This window comes from Vulpes lagopus, chromosome 2 (genome assembly GCF_018345385.1).
Source record: "Vulpes lagopus strain Blue_001 chromosome 2, ASM1834538v1, whole genome shotgun sequence".
NCBI classification, from domain to species: domain Eukaryota; kingdom Metazoa; phylum Chordata; class Mammalia; order Carnivora; family Canidae; genus Vulpes; species Vulpes lagopus.
In genome coordinates, this window is record NC_054825.1 from 76,597,892 (window position 1) to 76,614,165 (window position 16,274).

Here is a 16,274-nt window from a genome sequence, read left to right on the forward strand (position 1 = left end):
TATCTTGCCACTAAAAGGAGAATGCCAATTTAAAGAGAGAGAGTGATGAAACCTCAGTGATATTGCTGAGACTTCTGAATCCAGCCATGCCGGGAACCCCAGAGTTTTAGTTCCATGAGGTAATAATTCCCCTTCTTCCCCCACCTCCCCGAGCTTTTTCTTTTTCTTTGCTATGAATTTACAAATTAGTTTAAGTTAAGGTCATTTGTAACTAAAGGATTCTAATATAAGTAGTGAGCAATCTTCTGTATTATAGGCAGGGATCCAGTCTTTCAGATTTTAAAGATTTCCTGGAAGAATTGGTCAACTCTAACTTTGCTTAGCATCTATGACAGTATTCTAAAAATGGTCTAGTTTGTTCACTATCTGGTACTATTTAGCTCATCCTATAGCCATAGAAATCTATCGACAGAGCTTTTTCCTGGGCAAGGTCAGTCTTGGAAAGACAGCATGGAAAGAGAAGGTAATTAAGTAGACAGACCTCAAGGCAAACACTGAGGAAAACCTTTTCCCTTCGCAAATTCCGCCGCCTCTTAGTCTACAGACTCAGACTCATCACTTGCCTTCTTTTGCTCAAGGATATTTCTTGGGGATCAGTGGGGTAACATGTCCTCTGTCTCAAGTGTCAGAGATGGAAAGAGAAAGCATCTTAGCTTCCACAGGATGCCCCTGCTCAATATCTTGGGCAGTATGTTGATAAGGAGGTCTGGATTTATAAAACTTATATGGAAAAACAAGTAGCCCAGCAGTCTGATGAAAAATAGGGTGGTGAAAAAGACGTATTGAAAAATCCTGAAAAGAGAAAGTCAAGAAACTGTTAACCAGGGGTTAGAAAACCAGAAACAAAATAAAACGTCTGCCTAAATGTATGTCTTGCTCCTCCTTGATATTCAAATGTCTTCCACTAATTGTTATCTTCATTACTGAAGAACTCCTTGTAAAGGCAGCTCCTTCCAGGATGCTGGCTTGTCTGTTACTCTCTTTCATCACCATGTTTTATTTCCTTTTAGCATTTATGACTATCTGAAATTATCTTGTCCTTTTATTTTTTTATTTTTGTTTTTGTTTTGTAAACTTGTTTACAAATTTATAAAAAGCATTTATAAATTTATAAAAAGCATTTATAAAAAGTTTAACCCATCAGCAGGGTATGTGTTTCTGTGAATCCGTATTTCCCCAACACTTGATATCAAGAGGTTTTAAAAGTTTTGCCAACTGGATATAAAGCAAGAGTCTTAATTTGCACTTCTCTGATGAACAATGATGCTGAACATCTGTTCACAGGTCTTACGTGCTTCCTCTTGCCCATTTACTAGGTTGTTTGGGCTAGTCTTATTGATTTGCAGGAGTTCTTTATATGTTCTTGATATCAACCCTTTTCCATTGTGTGTACTGGGAATATATTCGCTCCACCTTACAACTTTCACTTGCTCTAAGGTGTTAAAGAACAAAAGTTATTTTTTAAAAAGTGTAGTTTATCAATCTTTAATTAGAATCACTACTGTTTGTCACTTATTTAAAGAACTGTTCCCTACACCAAGGCCTAAAAGATGCTCCTATTTTCTAGTAACAGTTTATGGTAGTTTAAAATATGTCCACACATTCTTTGGTATTGCACCCTTCAAGAGGCTCTTCTGCCTTAGAGTGTGGCCTGGACTTACTGACTTGGTTCTAAAGAGTAGAGTGTCATGGAAGTGACAGTGAGTGGCTTGTTAGATTACATACTAAAGGCATTGCAGTTTGTTCCTTATTCCCAGGAGGAAGCCAGCTGTCATACTGTGAGGATACACAAGCAGCCTTGTGGAGAGCTCCATGTAAGGAGGAGCTGAGACCTCCTGCTAACAAGCAGTAAAATTTGCCAGAATATGAGTAAGTTCCCTTGGAAATAGATCCTCCAGCCCATCCAGGCCTTCTACTGACTCTAATTTTGGCCAACATCTTAATTGCAACCTTATATCAGACCCTGAGCTAGAAGCACCCAGCTAAGTGGCTCAAAGATTCCTAATCCACGGAAACCGTGAGATGATAAATGTTTGTTGCTTGAAGCCACTAAGCTTTGGGATAATTTTTTATGTGGCAGTAGATAACTGATGCCAAGTTTTAAAGTTTTTTTTTTCTTTTTTTGGACATTTAGTCCTTAACACATCGATCCAATCTCATTTTTTCTCAACTGGTTAACTGTTTTTTCCCCCTACCATGTTTCTTGAACAATTCTTCCTTTTCTCTCTGAAATGCCACTGTCACATATCAGAGTTCTATATATGCACTGTTTCTATTTCATTGGTTGATTTTCCTATTCTTGTGACAATATCATTCTATTATAATTACTGTAGCTTTATAGGAAGTTGTGATATCTAGAAGGGCATGTTCCCCACTCCTTGCTCTTCTTTAAATTTGCCAGGGTTATTTTTGACTCTTTATTCTTCTACATAGAATATATTTTAGAGGGACGCCTGGGTGGCTCAGTGGTTGAGCGTCTGCCTTTGGCTCAGGGTATGATCCTGGAGTCCTGGGATCGAGTTCCGCATCGGGCTCAGTGCAGGGAGCCTGCTTCTCCTCTCTCTGCCTGTGTCTCTGCCTCTCTCTCTGTCTCATGAATAAATAAATAAAATCTTTAAAAGAAGAATATATTTTAGAATAATTGTATTCAATTTAATTAAAAAAAACCTTTTTGGGCAGTTTGGTTGGAACTGAACGGAGTCTATCATCTGAAGAGAACTGATACACCTATGATGCTATGGCTTTCTATCTATAATCATGGTATTTCTCTTCTTTCATTCATATTACTTTTAATGTTTCCAAATGAATTTCTATAAATTCCTCTGTGATGGTTCTGATTTCTTCTTTAGCTTATGTATTATTTTGGCCTTGTGGTTTTACTATGATTTGTGCAAGTGAATATTTACTTTTTCTTTTCCTCTATTACCCTTGTCCAGCAGTGGTGGGCTGCCACCAGGTGAGGAATAAATTCCCTACATACCTCTACCTACCAGTGAAAAACAGATTCTTCCCCACTAGTTTCCTTAAGATTTTCTCTAGAACTGATCTTGGTGACAGGAGCCAGGGTCTGTTAGAGTATAGCATCTTGGTCAGAATTAGAATCAGAAAGCTTCATAAACTTCTTCCTAGTATTCTCCTTGAAACTAAACAGTATTTATGAGAAAGTTCTGGGATGACATTCCCAGAGAAAATCTTAGGAATAATTTAGCTTTCTTATCTCTTGGGCCAGACCCAATATACCAGTGGCTGACAGGATGTTGGAGCAGAACAAGAGGAGAGATGATATTTGTTGTTTGATATGAAGAACTAGACTTTTAGGGTGTTGTCAGGTTCTCTTCGGGATAATAACTCTCTTTTAAGGCAGACCATTCTTCTCTTGGGAGCCCACGTGGGCAGTTCACGTGAGGCATTGATGTCAAACTATAGGTGAAGGCAGCCTGGCAGTTCTAGGGAAATTCTGCTGGCTGTCCTGGGAACATTGTGTTTAGGGATATCCAAATATGTAACACTTATCTGGTATGAAGTGGTATCCCCCCTTACGCAAATTTTATAGATAATTGGAGTAGCCTTTAAGCACCAATAATTTTAACCATTTTGGTGGAACTATTTCTAAATCTTATTTCATACCACTTTGAAAATATGCTTCTCTATTTCTTCTTAAACAAATTCTAGTGAACATAATCTGATCCTTCCTTGGAAATGCAGGGGCTTCATGAATGCCAATTTTATTTTGCTATCACAGTAATTCCCTCAGGACTAATATCCACTTGGTTATTTGAATCTTGAGCTCTTATTCAGTTTAACAAGTATTTTCCAGCAATTATTATGGGCTGGGTACGATCTTTCACAATCATCTTCTCTCTTATTTATGTTAGGCAGGGGTATACTTGAATTTGCAAGTTCTCTACTATTTCTAATGTAACATGTTACTGTCACAAGATTTGAGGTAGCTACACCTCACACATAGTGTGAAAACCCTATTCATCATCTTATGAACCACAAAAAGACCCCCCCCCCCCATTCATAATCTACTGATGTCATTGGAGAACCAGATCCATCAAGCTAATTCAAATTGTTAAAGGGAAAAAGGAGTAAGTGTAAGTTTGCCATCTCTCTCTTAGGTGATAAAATTCCTGTTTCTGATTACTGCTAGACTATTGGCTTCTAAAACTGGAAAGTTGAGATTAGGAATTGTCTTTGGACAAGGAAGTCATACGTTAGAACTAACAAACATATGTAAAAAAAGTCATCAATGACATTAATTTGTTGACTTCACTCTGGGTGTGTGTATGTATATAAGGGTCTCCTTGTCTAGACTTTGTTATCTGCCAGGATAGCTAAGTGGAACTCCCAGTTTTCCAGGAAGTTTATTCAATAACGTCTACTTACCTTTTACAGAACCATGTTCCCTTCTTTTGGAGAGAATGATCCTGGGAGAAGAAAGGATATGGATAAATAAGCAATTTCTGGAAGCTATCATCACTGTCAAATAACATTCAGTGAGCCAGTAGTTAATGTTATATTTAGATAATATCTTATAATTTTTTATATGCTGTTTAAACAGATGGAATTTTCAAAGACAACCATATATGCATGCGAGTGTGTATGTATGTGTAGTTTTATCACTTTTAAAATATATTGATAGGAATAAATGAAGGCATAAAAAGGTTGCCCAAGGTCATAAAGCTAGCAAGTGGCAAGGCGAGGCTTGGAACCTGGGTCCTCTGAATATGCATTCAGGGCTCTTTCAACTACACTGTTACCTCCTACTTAGCCAGTAACCTTTAAAGAACTTTACAGGCTATGAAAACCACACAAATATATTCTAAGAGAAATTTTAAAAGCTATAAAAAATGTAAAGATGAGGATGTATCCTGGATTTCTGTGGCGTCTCTCTTCCAAAATATTTTCTCAGTCATTTCATTTTCCTTTTAGCTTCCTTGTGAAAAAAAAAAAAAAAACGAAGAGGAATTACAGTCACATTTTAAAATTGTGGAAATGACACGCACAGAATTGGAATTAGAAACTTTCTGGGTTACAAATTTGGTTCTATAGCTTGAGTGAGTTTAAGTGGCATGTCAACAGGCCAGTTGCTCAGGCAGACTCTGTAAAGATTGTTCGAACATTATAGATCATTGAACCATCATGGGACTTCGGTAATCTTGAGGAAGACAACTCTGCTTTTTCTTTGAGAGGTGGTGAGAAGGAATACTTTGATGAGTCACTAAGGGGTAGATGGTGGGATATATCAGTGAGCAAACCAAGCTTGGTTCTTAGAGAGGTGGGATCTAAGTAATTTCAGGAGTTTTGTTGTTGCTGTTTTTGTTAGTTATATAATATGCAAGCTTGAGGCCAGAATGACTTGTTCAGAATAATGGGAACCATGGTCACTCTGAATGTGGTCTAATATATATCCAAACATCTGAATGACTCCAGGACAATTATTGGTTGTTGATATTTGCTTTTTAGGAAGAGGTTATTTCCCTTTTTCTGAAATTATGAGGACTATATATCTCAATGATAAAATTTCTGGTGAATGTCAATTTTGGCTCTTAAACCAATATAAATGATAAAATTAAAGTCTAACAAAAGTTTATCTTTTTGCCTTATAAACTTGCTGTCACAAGATGCTAAGCAGGCCAAGAAGCCTGGTGCATCCAATTCTGTGTCCTTTAGACCTTTGCATATCTGCTAATGACATCATGATGTTAAATATGAGCAGACGCTGAAGCTGTATCATAAAGAAGAAATGACTTCTCATGTTTTAACTCATGGGCCAGCTCTGATTAGATGATGATAGGTGCCCTGGTTCTCTGTGTAATAAGAGTTTTGGGACCATGTTGGAATCACCAGGAAAGAGCATAGTGATTCTGGGAGATGGGAGGAGTGGTACATGGGTCTTGTATTGACCTCCTCTCATACAGTGTGTCCTCAATTAGTGTTTCTTCTTGCTTCCATCCTGAACTCTGTGATATATTAGGCTAGTTTCTTTGAGAATACATCATTTGCATGGCACCAAGAGAGGAAAGACCATTGTTTCATAGGATCTTCTTTGTGTGTTAGGGTTAGAATGCTTTAGAAATATGTCTCGTACTATTCTTGGAAAATGCACATGGGAAGATTGGTACGTGTTTGGTGGCTGATAGTGTTTTGGAAACTCCCTTGAAGGCAATGACCCTGAGAGAAGCTGAAAGTAGAGTGAAATGCTTACTTTATTATTTTGGCTGTTAGACTCTCTTCTTGCAGAATTCATGCTCAAGACTTTTGATCTAGGGGAAAAAGAACATAGGGGTTGAATAAAGTACCTTCAAATATTCATACTATGTCATGGTTATTTATAAACAGTTTTATATTCTAAAGCTATATTGTGCACTATGATAGTCAGTGGCTATATGTAATTGTTTACATTTAATGACAATAAAAAAAATAAGTTCCTCAGTCACAATAGTCATCTTTCAAGTACTCAATGGGTAGCTAGTGACTACATTTTGGATAGCACAGAAACTTCTATTGAGCAGCCCTATTCTAAAATCTTGGCTTACCAATGGAATCATACTTAATGTTCAGGAAGGATCTCAGAAGATTTGAAGGTGTTCTTTAGAGGCAAGGACCTCCAAGTTCTGGTGTCCTGGCCTCCAGGCCACAGTGTGAACTGAGCCTACTTAGAGGCTATATACAGTTTAGATCTTTTTCTTAGTCCCCAGATTCCAAAATATTTAATAAGTGGAAAAACTTCCCAACTGTTTACGATTTAACTTCTAAAGAGGGTCAAGAAATGCAAGTGAGGTTTTTGGCTTTAGTTTCTCACTATTTAAACTCTTCTGACAAACTCAAGGAGTAATTTCTTGGAGGGGGATTTTCTCTATAATTTCTAATTTTTATTTATTTATTTATTTATTTATTTATTTATTTATTTTTAAAGATTTTATTTATTTATTCATGAGACACACACACACACACACACACACACACACACAGAGAAGCAGAGACACAGGCAGAGGGAGAAGCAGGCTCCATGCAGGGAGCCCGACGTAGGACTCGATCCGGGATCCCAAGATCAGGCCCTGGGCTGAAGGTGGCGCTAAACCACTGAGCCACCAGGGCTGCCCTCATTTCTAATTTTTAATGTTCATAGTTACATCTAGTATAAGTTTGGTCTCATAATATGATAGCCCTAGTTTGTATCTGGAGATTAGTTTCACGTCTAGCCCATATAGTTGAGTTTCTGTATATTTTGGGGGAGTGGGAGTAATATTAATTTTAAGACCTTTTTTGTAAAATATAAGGAATCCTTTTTTTATCAAGGTGCCAGACCACTAACTCTTTTTAAAGCACATGTTCCTGCCTTTAATATAAACCCAAATAATTGGTAAGGTGATAGAAGTATGAAGGAAGGTGTGTTTCTGCAGTCTTTTAAGACTGCATTTAAAAATGGATGTGGTTTAGTAAGGGTCAACCAGATCGATAACAGAGGGGAAGGTTATGTAGTGTAGGGGCTCAATCAATTCCAAATAGGAATTGGTCAGAGGGAAGTTTGCTCTGACCCCATCTAAAATGGAGTTACCACTAAAACCAGGATGTTCCTTTGTTTGCCAAAGCTCACACTTCTCTTTCAAGGAACCGAGTCTCTAGTTCTTCTTCTATTTTCCTCAAAGTTTCCTGGTACTTCTTCAAAGAGAAATAAAAGAAACTACAGTTATTAGTCAGAAACTTTATGCTCTTTCTAATCATAATATGTATGTATTACTACATTGTCACATGAATGGTTGGTATTCCCACTGCCATTTTGTCTCCTTTCCCAGTCCCTCAGCCTCCCACAACTCCAGATCTCTCACTGCACTTCACCACTGGGCAGGTGCCTACAGTTGTTGGGATTATAAATAGGAAAAATGCTCATTATTAATTCAAAAGCACAGAGCTTAGGATAGTAGGGCACTAATAGAGTGGTTTTTGTGATAGAGTGTCATCCTCCCTAAAGTCCTTTGCATTGCTATCTTGAAGAATTAAAATTGTTGCAGTGTTCTTTGAAAAGCTTGGTTTCATTTCATTCTGTACCTTAACAAACTCATTGCTATCCATTTACTGAGAAACTGTACCTTTATGCAGAGGGCCTGATCTTCACAGAGCTGGGCCACAAATGCATAGTCTTCCATGACCTCGGAAGCCAAAATTCAGTCTTAAATTTTGCTCGGTAAATTGCTATAACAACAGTAGTATACTAAGTTTCCTCTTAGGTCCCAGGCCCTAAATGTGTTTTTCTAATTGTTCTAAATATGTATTTGCTGTATGTGTGAACTCATATCTTTTTTTAAGGATAAACAAGCTATATTTTATAGTCCCAATGAGAATTATTTGGGGACAGTTGGGAGAAAAATAGATAATGATTTATTGATGATATAGTTTATGGAAGGTATCCTGTAAAAAATGTTAAACAGAAGGTGATCCAGGGGAATCTATTCACATACTCTAATACATTCCTTCAAATATTATGACCAGGGATCAAGTTTTCTTTCCTTTGGGAAAACATTGAAGTTATTGTCATTACCTTGGCTAGTTCTTTCTCTTGGACTGCACAGGAAGCCTCCAGCTGTTGTAATTTAGCCTGGAGAAAGGGAAGGATATTGTAACTTAGCCAGGCAAAAGCAGGATTCCATTCTGAAATGGGATCTGACAGGCTATCTTACAGGTGGTTCAAGAACCTCAGGACCAATTTCAGATGCTTTTTTAGTGGAGGGGAGTCAAACTTGAGGTGAGATGACTCTTGGGTTGAATTTAAATAATAAATATTAGCCAAATAGAGATCTGGAAGAAATATTTCCCATGCAGAAGTACAGCAAGGACCAAGGCTGTGAAATAGCACAAATTTGGTGTTTATGAAGAAGTTATACAGCAGAAGCATAGGGGAGATTGATAAGAATGAGTGGGGAAAGGTAGACACATGAAATTATGTAGGGCCTGATAGCTTCTAGAGAGTTTGAGTATTTATTCTATTTACAGAGAGAAGCCAGGTGAGGGCTTGAAATTGTAAAGACATAGTCTGGTTTGTCTTCTTTCTAAAGAAGAGTGTTTTCTATGTGTGGAAGATAGATTGTTTGGGGTAAGTGTAAAAGCAGAAGGACTAGTTAGGAGGCAACTTTAGCATGCAGATGAGGGGTTGTGGTGGCTTGCAAAAGAGTGGTAGTAATAGTAGTAGTAGATAGGAGTAGATGCATTTGGCATATAATCTGTGGGCAGAGAGGACATGTTATAGTCTTTCTTCCTTTTCCTTTTTCAGTTCTGTTTCGTCTAGATACCATTATTTCACATTTGGACTTCTAACAGTTCCTTTCCTTTCCAGTCAATTACATCTAGGGCCAAACAACCAAATGTGCTAAGGGCTGTATTTTACTTATTTTATTTTAAGCAGAAAAAAATGATTTTTTTTCAAATTATTATTAAAATTATGATTAACATACAGTTAACATACAGTTCAATATTGGTTTCAGGAGTAGAATTTAGTGACTTATCACTTACATACAACACTTGGTGCTAATCATATTAAGTGTCCTCCTTAATACTCATCCCCCACCTATCTCCTTTCATCAGCTTTCGGTTTGTTCTCTATCATTAAGAGTATCTTGTGGTTTGTTTTTCTCTCTCTCTCTCTGTTTTTTTTAAGATTTTATTTATTTATTCATGAGAGGCACAGAGAGAGAGAGAGAGAGAGAGAGAGAGAGAGAGGCAGAGATATAGGCAGAGAGAGAAGCAGGTTCCATGCAGGGAGTCCGATGTGGGACTCGATGCTGGGACTCCAGGATCACACCCTGGGCAAAAGGCCGATGCTCAACCACTGAGCCACCTAGGCATCCCCTTCCCTTCTCTTTTTTTCCGGCCTCCCATATGTTCATTTGTTTTGTTTCTTAAATTCCACATATGCGTGAAATCATATGGTATTTGTTTTTCTCTGACTTATTTCACTTGCCAAGGGCTATATTTTAAAGATTTATTTATTAATTTGAGAGAGAGAGAGAGCGAGAGAGAGCGAGAGAGAGCGCACAAGCACAGGAGGAAGGGCAGAGAGAGAGAGAGAGAGAGAGAATCCTCAAGCAGATTACACACAGCTTGGATCTGACTTGGGATTTGATCACAGGACCCTGAGATCATGACCAGAGCTGAAAGCCAGGGTCAGATGCTTACTGAATGGAGCCTCCCAGGCACCCCTGAAGGCTGTATTTTAAAGACAGTGGTTTGAGTTACAAGGAGTTGAGGCAGACATCCTATTAAATTATTGAACTGATCACCATCATGCAAGAGGAACAGAAACAAAATAAATTATGTATATTTCATAGAATTCTACAAAATAGGTGGATAAAATGGAGTGATCCAAGGGCTGATAATACTCTGGAATTGTTCAGGCTGGGCTGAGTGCTGCCAGGAAAACAATGGCCAATGTTGTGCTGCAAACTCTCTATCTAGAGTCTATTTCACCTGACATGGCCAGCCTAGCCTAGCCATACTTAAAGCATTGCCACTAGATCTTGGCAGGCTTACTATTAGAAAAGCTTGTTTTGGGCAGAAGGAAGAAAATCAATCTCCTCATTGCTGCAGTTTTATAGCAAGGATAGTAAGGGAGTTTCATATTCCTTCCTAGTCTTAGTTCCAATTTATTCTTGAGATACACATAGGCTCCAAACTTCTTTCTTTCCTGGTAAGTTTCCTGGATGGGCATGCCCAACAGCTTACTTGGTGGCTTTGGGTTTCCTCTTTTTTTATGGCTGTCAACCCTAATTTGGCTAACAGAACATAGGGCAGTAATGCTCTCTTCTTTCACTTTCTATTTCTATTTTCATTGTGTCCATATCTTCAGAGGCTTCATGCACAGTGTGAGCCCAAGTATGGGCTTAATATAGGTTTAAGAAGCAAGAGAGATTGAGAAATAGGGACAATGCATTTAAAAGCCTATTGTATATTATGCTGTTAGGTAGTAAAACATAATTTTTATCTTTATAGAGCCTGAAGAATTCTTCTGTTTGTTCTTAAGTGAAAGACATAAAAATAACTATCAATTTAAGAAAAAAATAAGCAAGGGGCACCTGGCTGGCTCAGTCAAAAGAGCATGCAGTTCTTGATCTCAGACTTGTGAGTGTGAGTCCCATGTTGGATATAGAGATTACTAAATAATAAAATAATAATAATAACAAACAGCTTTAAAAAAAGCAAAAGAGAAATTAGGTAAGGCAAAGACATAATCTTACAGAAATGATCAAGTAAGAATTTTATGTGCTGAGTAAAAAAGTGTCTAAACCTTGTATTTTTGAGAAGACGGATTGTGATTGTGCTCAGGTTTTTAGCTCTAGAACACAATTAGAGAGATGCTAAGCACTGTATGATGCACTTAGTAGGTAGAGGTCACTATGTATTTGAATGACCAATAGAATGAATTCTTTTCTGAATTGGAGTCAATGACAAGGTGTGTAAATTACCTAGCACACGGTAGATTTACAAATCCAGACTCTGCCTCTATGAAGTCATACATATGCTTCAGCTAGACTTTTAAATGATCACCTTAAAATTGTGACTTTTTAATGTTTTAGAACTCTGGAAAAAGAATATTTTATATACATAATTTCATTCAGTTTTCTTTTCTTTTTTTTTTTTAATTTTTTTATTTTATTTATGATAGTCACAGAGAGAGAGAGAGAGAGAGAGAGAAAGAGAGAGAGGCAGAGACACAGGCAGAGGGAGAAGCAGGCTCCATGCACCGGGAGCCCGATGTGGGATTCGATCCCGGGTCTCCAGGATCGCGCCCTGGGCCAAAGACAGGCGCCAAACCGCTGCGCCACCCAGGGATCCCTCATTCAGTTTTCAAACTGAGGCTGAGAAGGACTGATTAAATTGCCCAACTTCATGTATTATACTAAGGACCGCTGGGGGCAGGATTGAAACGAGGGATTTCAATGCTATATATGCATTTGAGCATTTGTGTTCTGTTCTTTTCATGGAGAGAACAAAATATAGGCTTCGGAGTGAAATTCCTTACAAAGGGGAGAAGAGAATTCAGCACCTAGCAGTCCAGGCTGAAGCCTGGAATGGCTGAAACTGCAAAGAATTTATCCTAACTTTGACAATTGTTTACATGTCATACAGCCCAAACCCATTTGAGATTGCTTTTTTGTTTACCTTTGACTCTTCTGGGGATCCCTTTGGCTTGTCTTGTTCACACTTGTTTGCCTTATGTGATTTCCTTGTAAGCTATGGGTTCAAATAGAAAAAAATATATTTCAAATAAAAATTCTATCAAATTAAAAAATATAGAAGACAAAGACATTCTCTGGTGTGTGGAGCCAGTAACTTGGCCTTGATTAGAGCTACCAGGAGATGGTCCCTTGATGGAAACTTGGTGTCTTTGGGAACATCCTTATTCTACCTCCATATCCCTCCTCTTGTTAGTTTTGACACCCAAACTAGAGTCTGCTTAATGCAGGAGTACTTCCCTGAACCCCCTAATCCATGCCAGATTATACAGGGCTGCAGACATGGGTCGGAAAGTAGAGTAATCATAAAGAAGCCCACTGTATTTTGACTAGGAGTTGAGGTAGAGAGAATACCTGGACAAAGAAGAGGGAACTTTTTGGCATTAAATATTTTTAGCAGTCTCTAGTGAAAGTAAAATTAACCTCTCACCACAAGGGTCTCAGTCAATCCCTTCAACAAAGTATCTGTTGGGATCCATTTCTTTGTGACAGAATGAAGAACTCATGGGATCACTGAATACCTGGAGTACCCTATGCACTCCTATCACCTGATGCTTGCAGGGAAAATCCATGGCACCTAGGTCATGAGGTTCAGCCTCAGGACAGTGGGTAGGATTAGTATCCACTCCCAGAACAGGTGTCTCTGACATGTGGGATCCTCTGTGATCATTTTTCCTCCCTTGCCTCTTAGATGATTGGGGCTGCTTGGGGACACCCAGGAACACAAGAGCCTCACCCCACCTTTCTTTGAAGTTCTTCTATACTGTGAACCAGAGTTTCATTCTTCCTATCCTGTTGAGAGAAAGAAGCAGAGTATTAAGTGTGTATCTGCACACTACCGTCTGTTTTTATTCAGTTGATTGTTCTCCATTTCACCCCAGTGATATTCTCCTGTAGTAACCATACCTTCCTGCATAATGTCAGATAAAAAAATCTGTGATTTGGTCTCTATATGGACACACCAACTTACTAGAGGTCGAGAGGTCCACATGCAGGGCTTCCTAATACTAAATATTATCAGAGAAACCCTACCGTCCACACATGCAAGAACATATTCTGCTATGACTTTGGGGCTGACTTTTCTTTGTATGCAAAAGGGGAGATTATTTTATCTGACAGGGATGAGGAATACAATCTATCAAATGGCTCTTCCCTGCCTCTTGCTTACAAGTCTAGCTGTTTCTTCTTCCAGCTCCTGCAAGGCCTTTTGCCTCTCCATTGCGATGCAGTTCTCCTTCTCCCACTCTTCATCTTCAGCCAAGTCTCTGGTCTGAGTGATCTCACTTTCCAGCCTGGAAAACGTAAGCAGGCACTATGAAGAATGACAGCCTTAGAACTGATAAAAGACATGTCAATTTTAAGGGTACTTCAATGACAATAAATCCAAATCCCAAGTTGGAAACCCTTTCTTTCCTGGATCCTTAGGATCAGAATGACTCCAAAGATAAAACAAGTACGATTCCGGTGATTCCCGCATCAAATACCGCAAAGTTCTTTTAGCTCAGGTAAGAACCACTCATTCTTTTAAGATTTTATCTGAAACTTGCTGTATTTCAGGATTTGAACCATAGACCAACACCAAAGAATGAAGAAGAAACTTTTTTTATTGTATAAGATACAGGTCCCTAGCATAAGCTGGGATATTGAGTTTTGTTTCTTTTCCTCCACCCAGTTCTTTGGATCAGGAAGGTCCCTCACCAAGCCCCAAAACTTACCTCTGAATCTCATTTTCTTTCTCGTGGATTTTGAGAAGAAGTTCCTGATTTGCTTCATCTATTCTCTGCATATCCCTTTCAAGATCCATGTTCAAACTGTTAATGTTCCTCTTTGACTGGACCAATCTTAAGATTTCCACTTTTTCTGACCTATAGACTCAGCCCCCAAAATGAACAAGGGCCAGTTATCTTAAGATCAATAACCTTTGGACTAAAGAGGATATCTAGTGGACATATAACACATTAGCTTGGCTATTTCTGGGAGTGTACTTTTTCATTTTTAGGGAATTATGTTTCTTAATCATGCTCTATAATTTGTTTCGGTAATTCTTAATTCAGTCAGCAAGAAAGGTTTTACCCAGTATTTCTCGCCCAAAGGGCTCAGGATAATAGTGTACCTCCACTTTGCTGCCAGGAGAAGTTTTACTTCCTTAAATAGCTTTTTGCATTGGAGAGAATGATTTCTCAAATTGTTCACAAAGCCTGCTCATGTGATATACTTTTATCAAGTACTTTTATTCAGGTAGCTGGTACATAGTTGATTCTGCTTTATGCAGAACCATAAGAAATTTCCATTAGCAGTTAGGGCTTCAGTCTTTTCCTGCTTCTCCCCATCTGAAAACTTCTCCATTGCCTGCTAGAAGGCTTGAGAATCTACTATGGTAGTCACTCCATTGAGCACACACAGAAGTAATCCAGGCATTCACTTTCAAGAATGCAGACATCTTTTTTGAAGTAAATTTGAATGAAATAATTGTAACTTAATGCTAGTGCAGTCTAGAAAGTTATCTGGCACGTGGGAAGCTCTCAATAAACTTTTCATTTTCCAGTTCGCCAATTAATTGGTTTGTCTCTAAAATGATTAACTGGAAATAAGATAGTGAGGCAGAGGGACCTTTGTTTTGAGTAGGCGTGAGGGAGGATTTTGGAAAAGGAAAATCCTATCTTGGATGGGCTGGCTTGGATGGGGGATTTGCAATGGATATCACTTCAGGAGGGCAGGGGCACTTGGGGCTGAGTGCAGTGATGGATAGGAACTGAAGGAAAGAGGGAAACTAGAAGATGAAGAAAGGAATCAACAGCAGACATGCTCATACCTTGGTCCTTGGATGTGGCTTTGCATAATTATGACTACTTACTCATAATCTAGCTGCTTGTCCTTGTGTTCTTCCATGGTAGATTCCCTAAAATACCAGCAGAGATGTACCTAATGAATTGGGGAAGTAGGTCCACTCTGTAACTACACGAAAGTCCCAAAATATAGGAATAAAATTAACTGGTTTCCTCCCTCCCAGTTCTACATTTTGGACATAACAACAACAACAAAAAAGCCTTGTGATTCTTCTGCCCATGATATGATTATGCCTCAGTAAGGATACAGTGAAGATAGAAGGATAATGCTGAAAAATTCAATATAAATCCTGTTGGCAGGTATACTAAGATGATTCACCAACACAAAATCCTTTGAAAATGTATACATGACAATAAGAATCAATAGAGGTTATCGATTGTTCTTAAGTCTCTTTTTTTCTCTATGCCCAGCTGCTTCTCTTAAGACTCCATGGATGGATACATGTGCCCTGAAAAATAACCTCTCTTCTTTCTTGTCTGACTTCTATAAGGATCTCCAGATATTAAGATCTCTAGTATTAAATAGGACTCAGAAAAAATAAGCAGGAGTAAATAACTGGCTTTTGTTGGTACTTAGTTGCCTTCTTTTCTCCAATAAACTCTACCTCCCTTCTGATGTATGGTCTTCTTGATTCTGCCCTAGTCTGTTAGCTTCTGAAGAGTCTAATCTTTCCACTGGAACCATCCAATAGAATCTCAGAACTTTGCATAGCGTCATGACTCTGTTATTGACATAAGATGGGTGGGGCAATATGTCACAGTAGGGTGGGTGGCACTGGATTCTTATCATTTGTGCCAAGTTCACAGCCTAGAGGGATACATGTTTCAGGGCTGAGTCTTCCCTTTGGTGGCAGTAGTTTTAATGGATCTGATTTCTAGGCACTTTGAAGGGTTAAGCCTCTGTCTTTATTTCTCTGGCAGATTGAGCACTTTTCCTGCCTGAGTGTGACTCATATGGGAACTCTGGGTCCTAACACCAGTAGTCCAATCCTATAAAGTAGCCAACTAACTACTCATTCATTCAACAAACACTGAAACTTTGAAAGAACATCTATTTTTGCCAAGCACTGTTATAAGTACTCAGGACAGAGTGAACAAAAGAGTCCAAAGAACCTGCCTTTATGGAGTTTACACTCTAGGGGGTGTGTGTGTGTGTGTGTGTATGTGTGTGTATGTGTGTGTGTATGCCGGGTGG

The 16,274-nt window shown here is 38.6% G+C and overlaps 1 protein-coding gene across 1 annotated transcript; it reads right to left on the reverse strand.

Moving 5' to 3' along the window:
* Positions 1-355: 355 nt before the first annotated feature.
* TMCO5A (transmembrane and coiled-coil domains 5A) lies at positions 356-15,122 on the reverse strand. Its single transcript, XM_041731923.1, has 11 exons — positions 15,088-15,122; positions 13,949-14,098; positions 13,402-13,525; positions 12,975-13,025; positions 12,160-12,231; positions 8,546-8,602; positions 8,097-8,156; positions 7,604-7,668; positions 6,212-6,269; positions 4,390-4,430; positions 356-792 (listed from the first exon to the last, which is right to left on the reverse strand). Exons 1-11 carry the CDS (start codon positions 15,120-15,122, stop codon positions 594-596), a joined length of 912 nt encoding a protein of 303 aa, XP_041587857.1. The 3' UTR covers positions 356-593.
* Between the last annotated feature and the right edge of the window lie 1,152 nt (positions 15,123-16,274).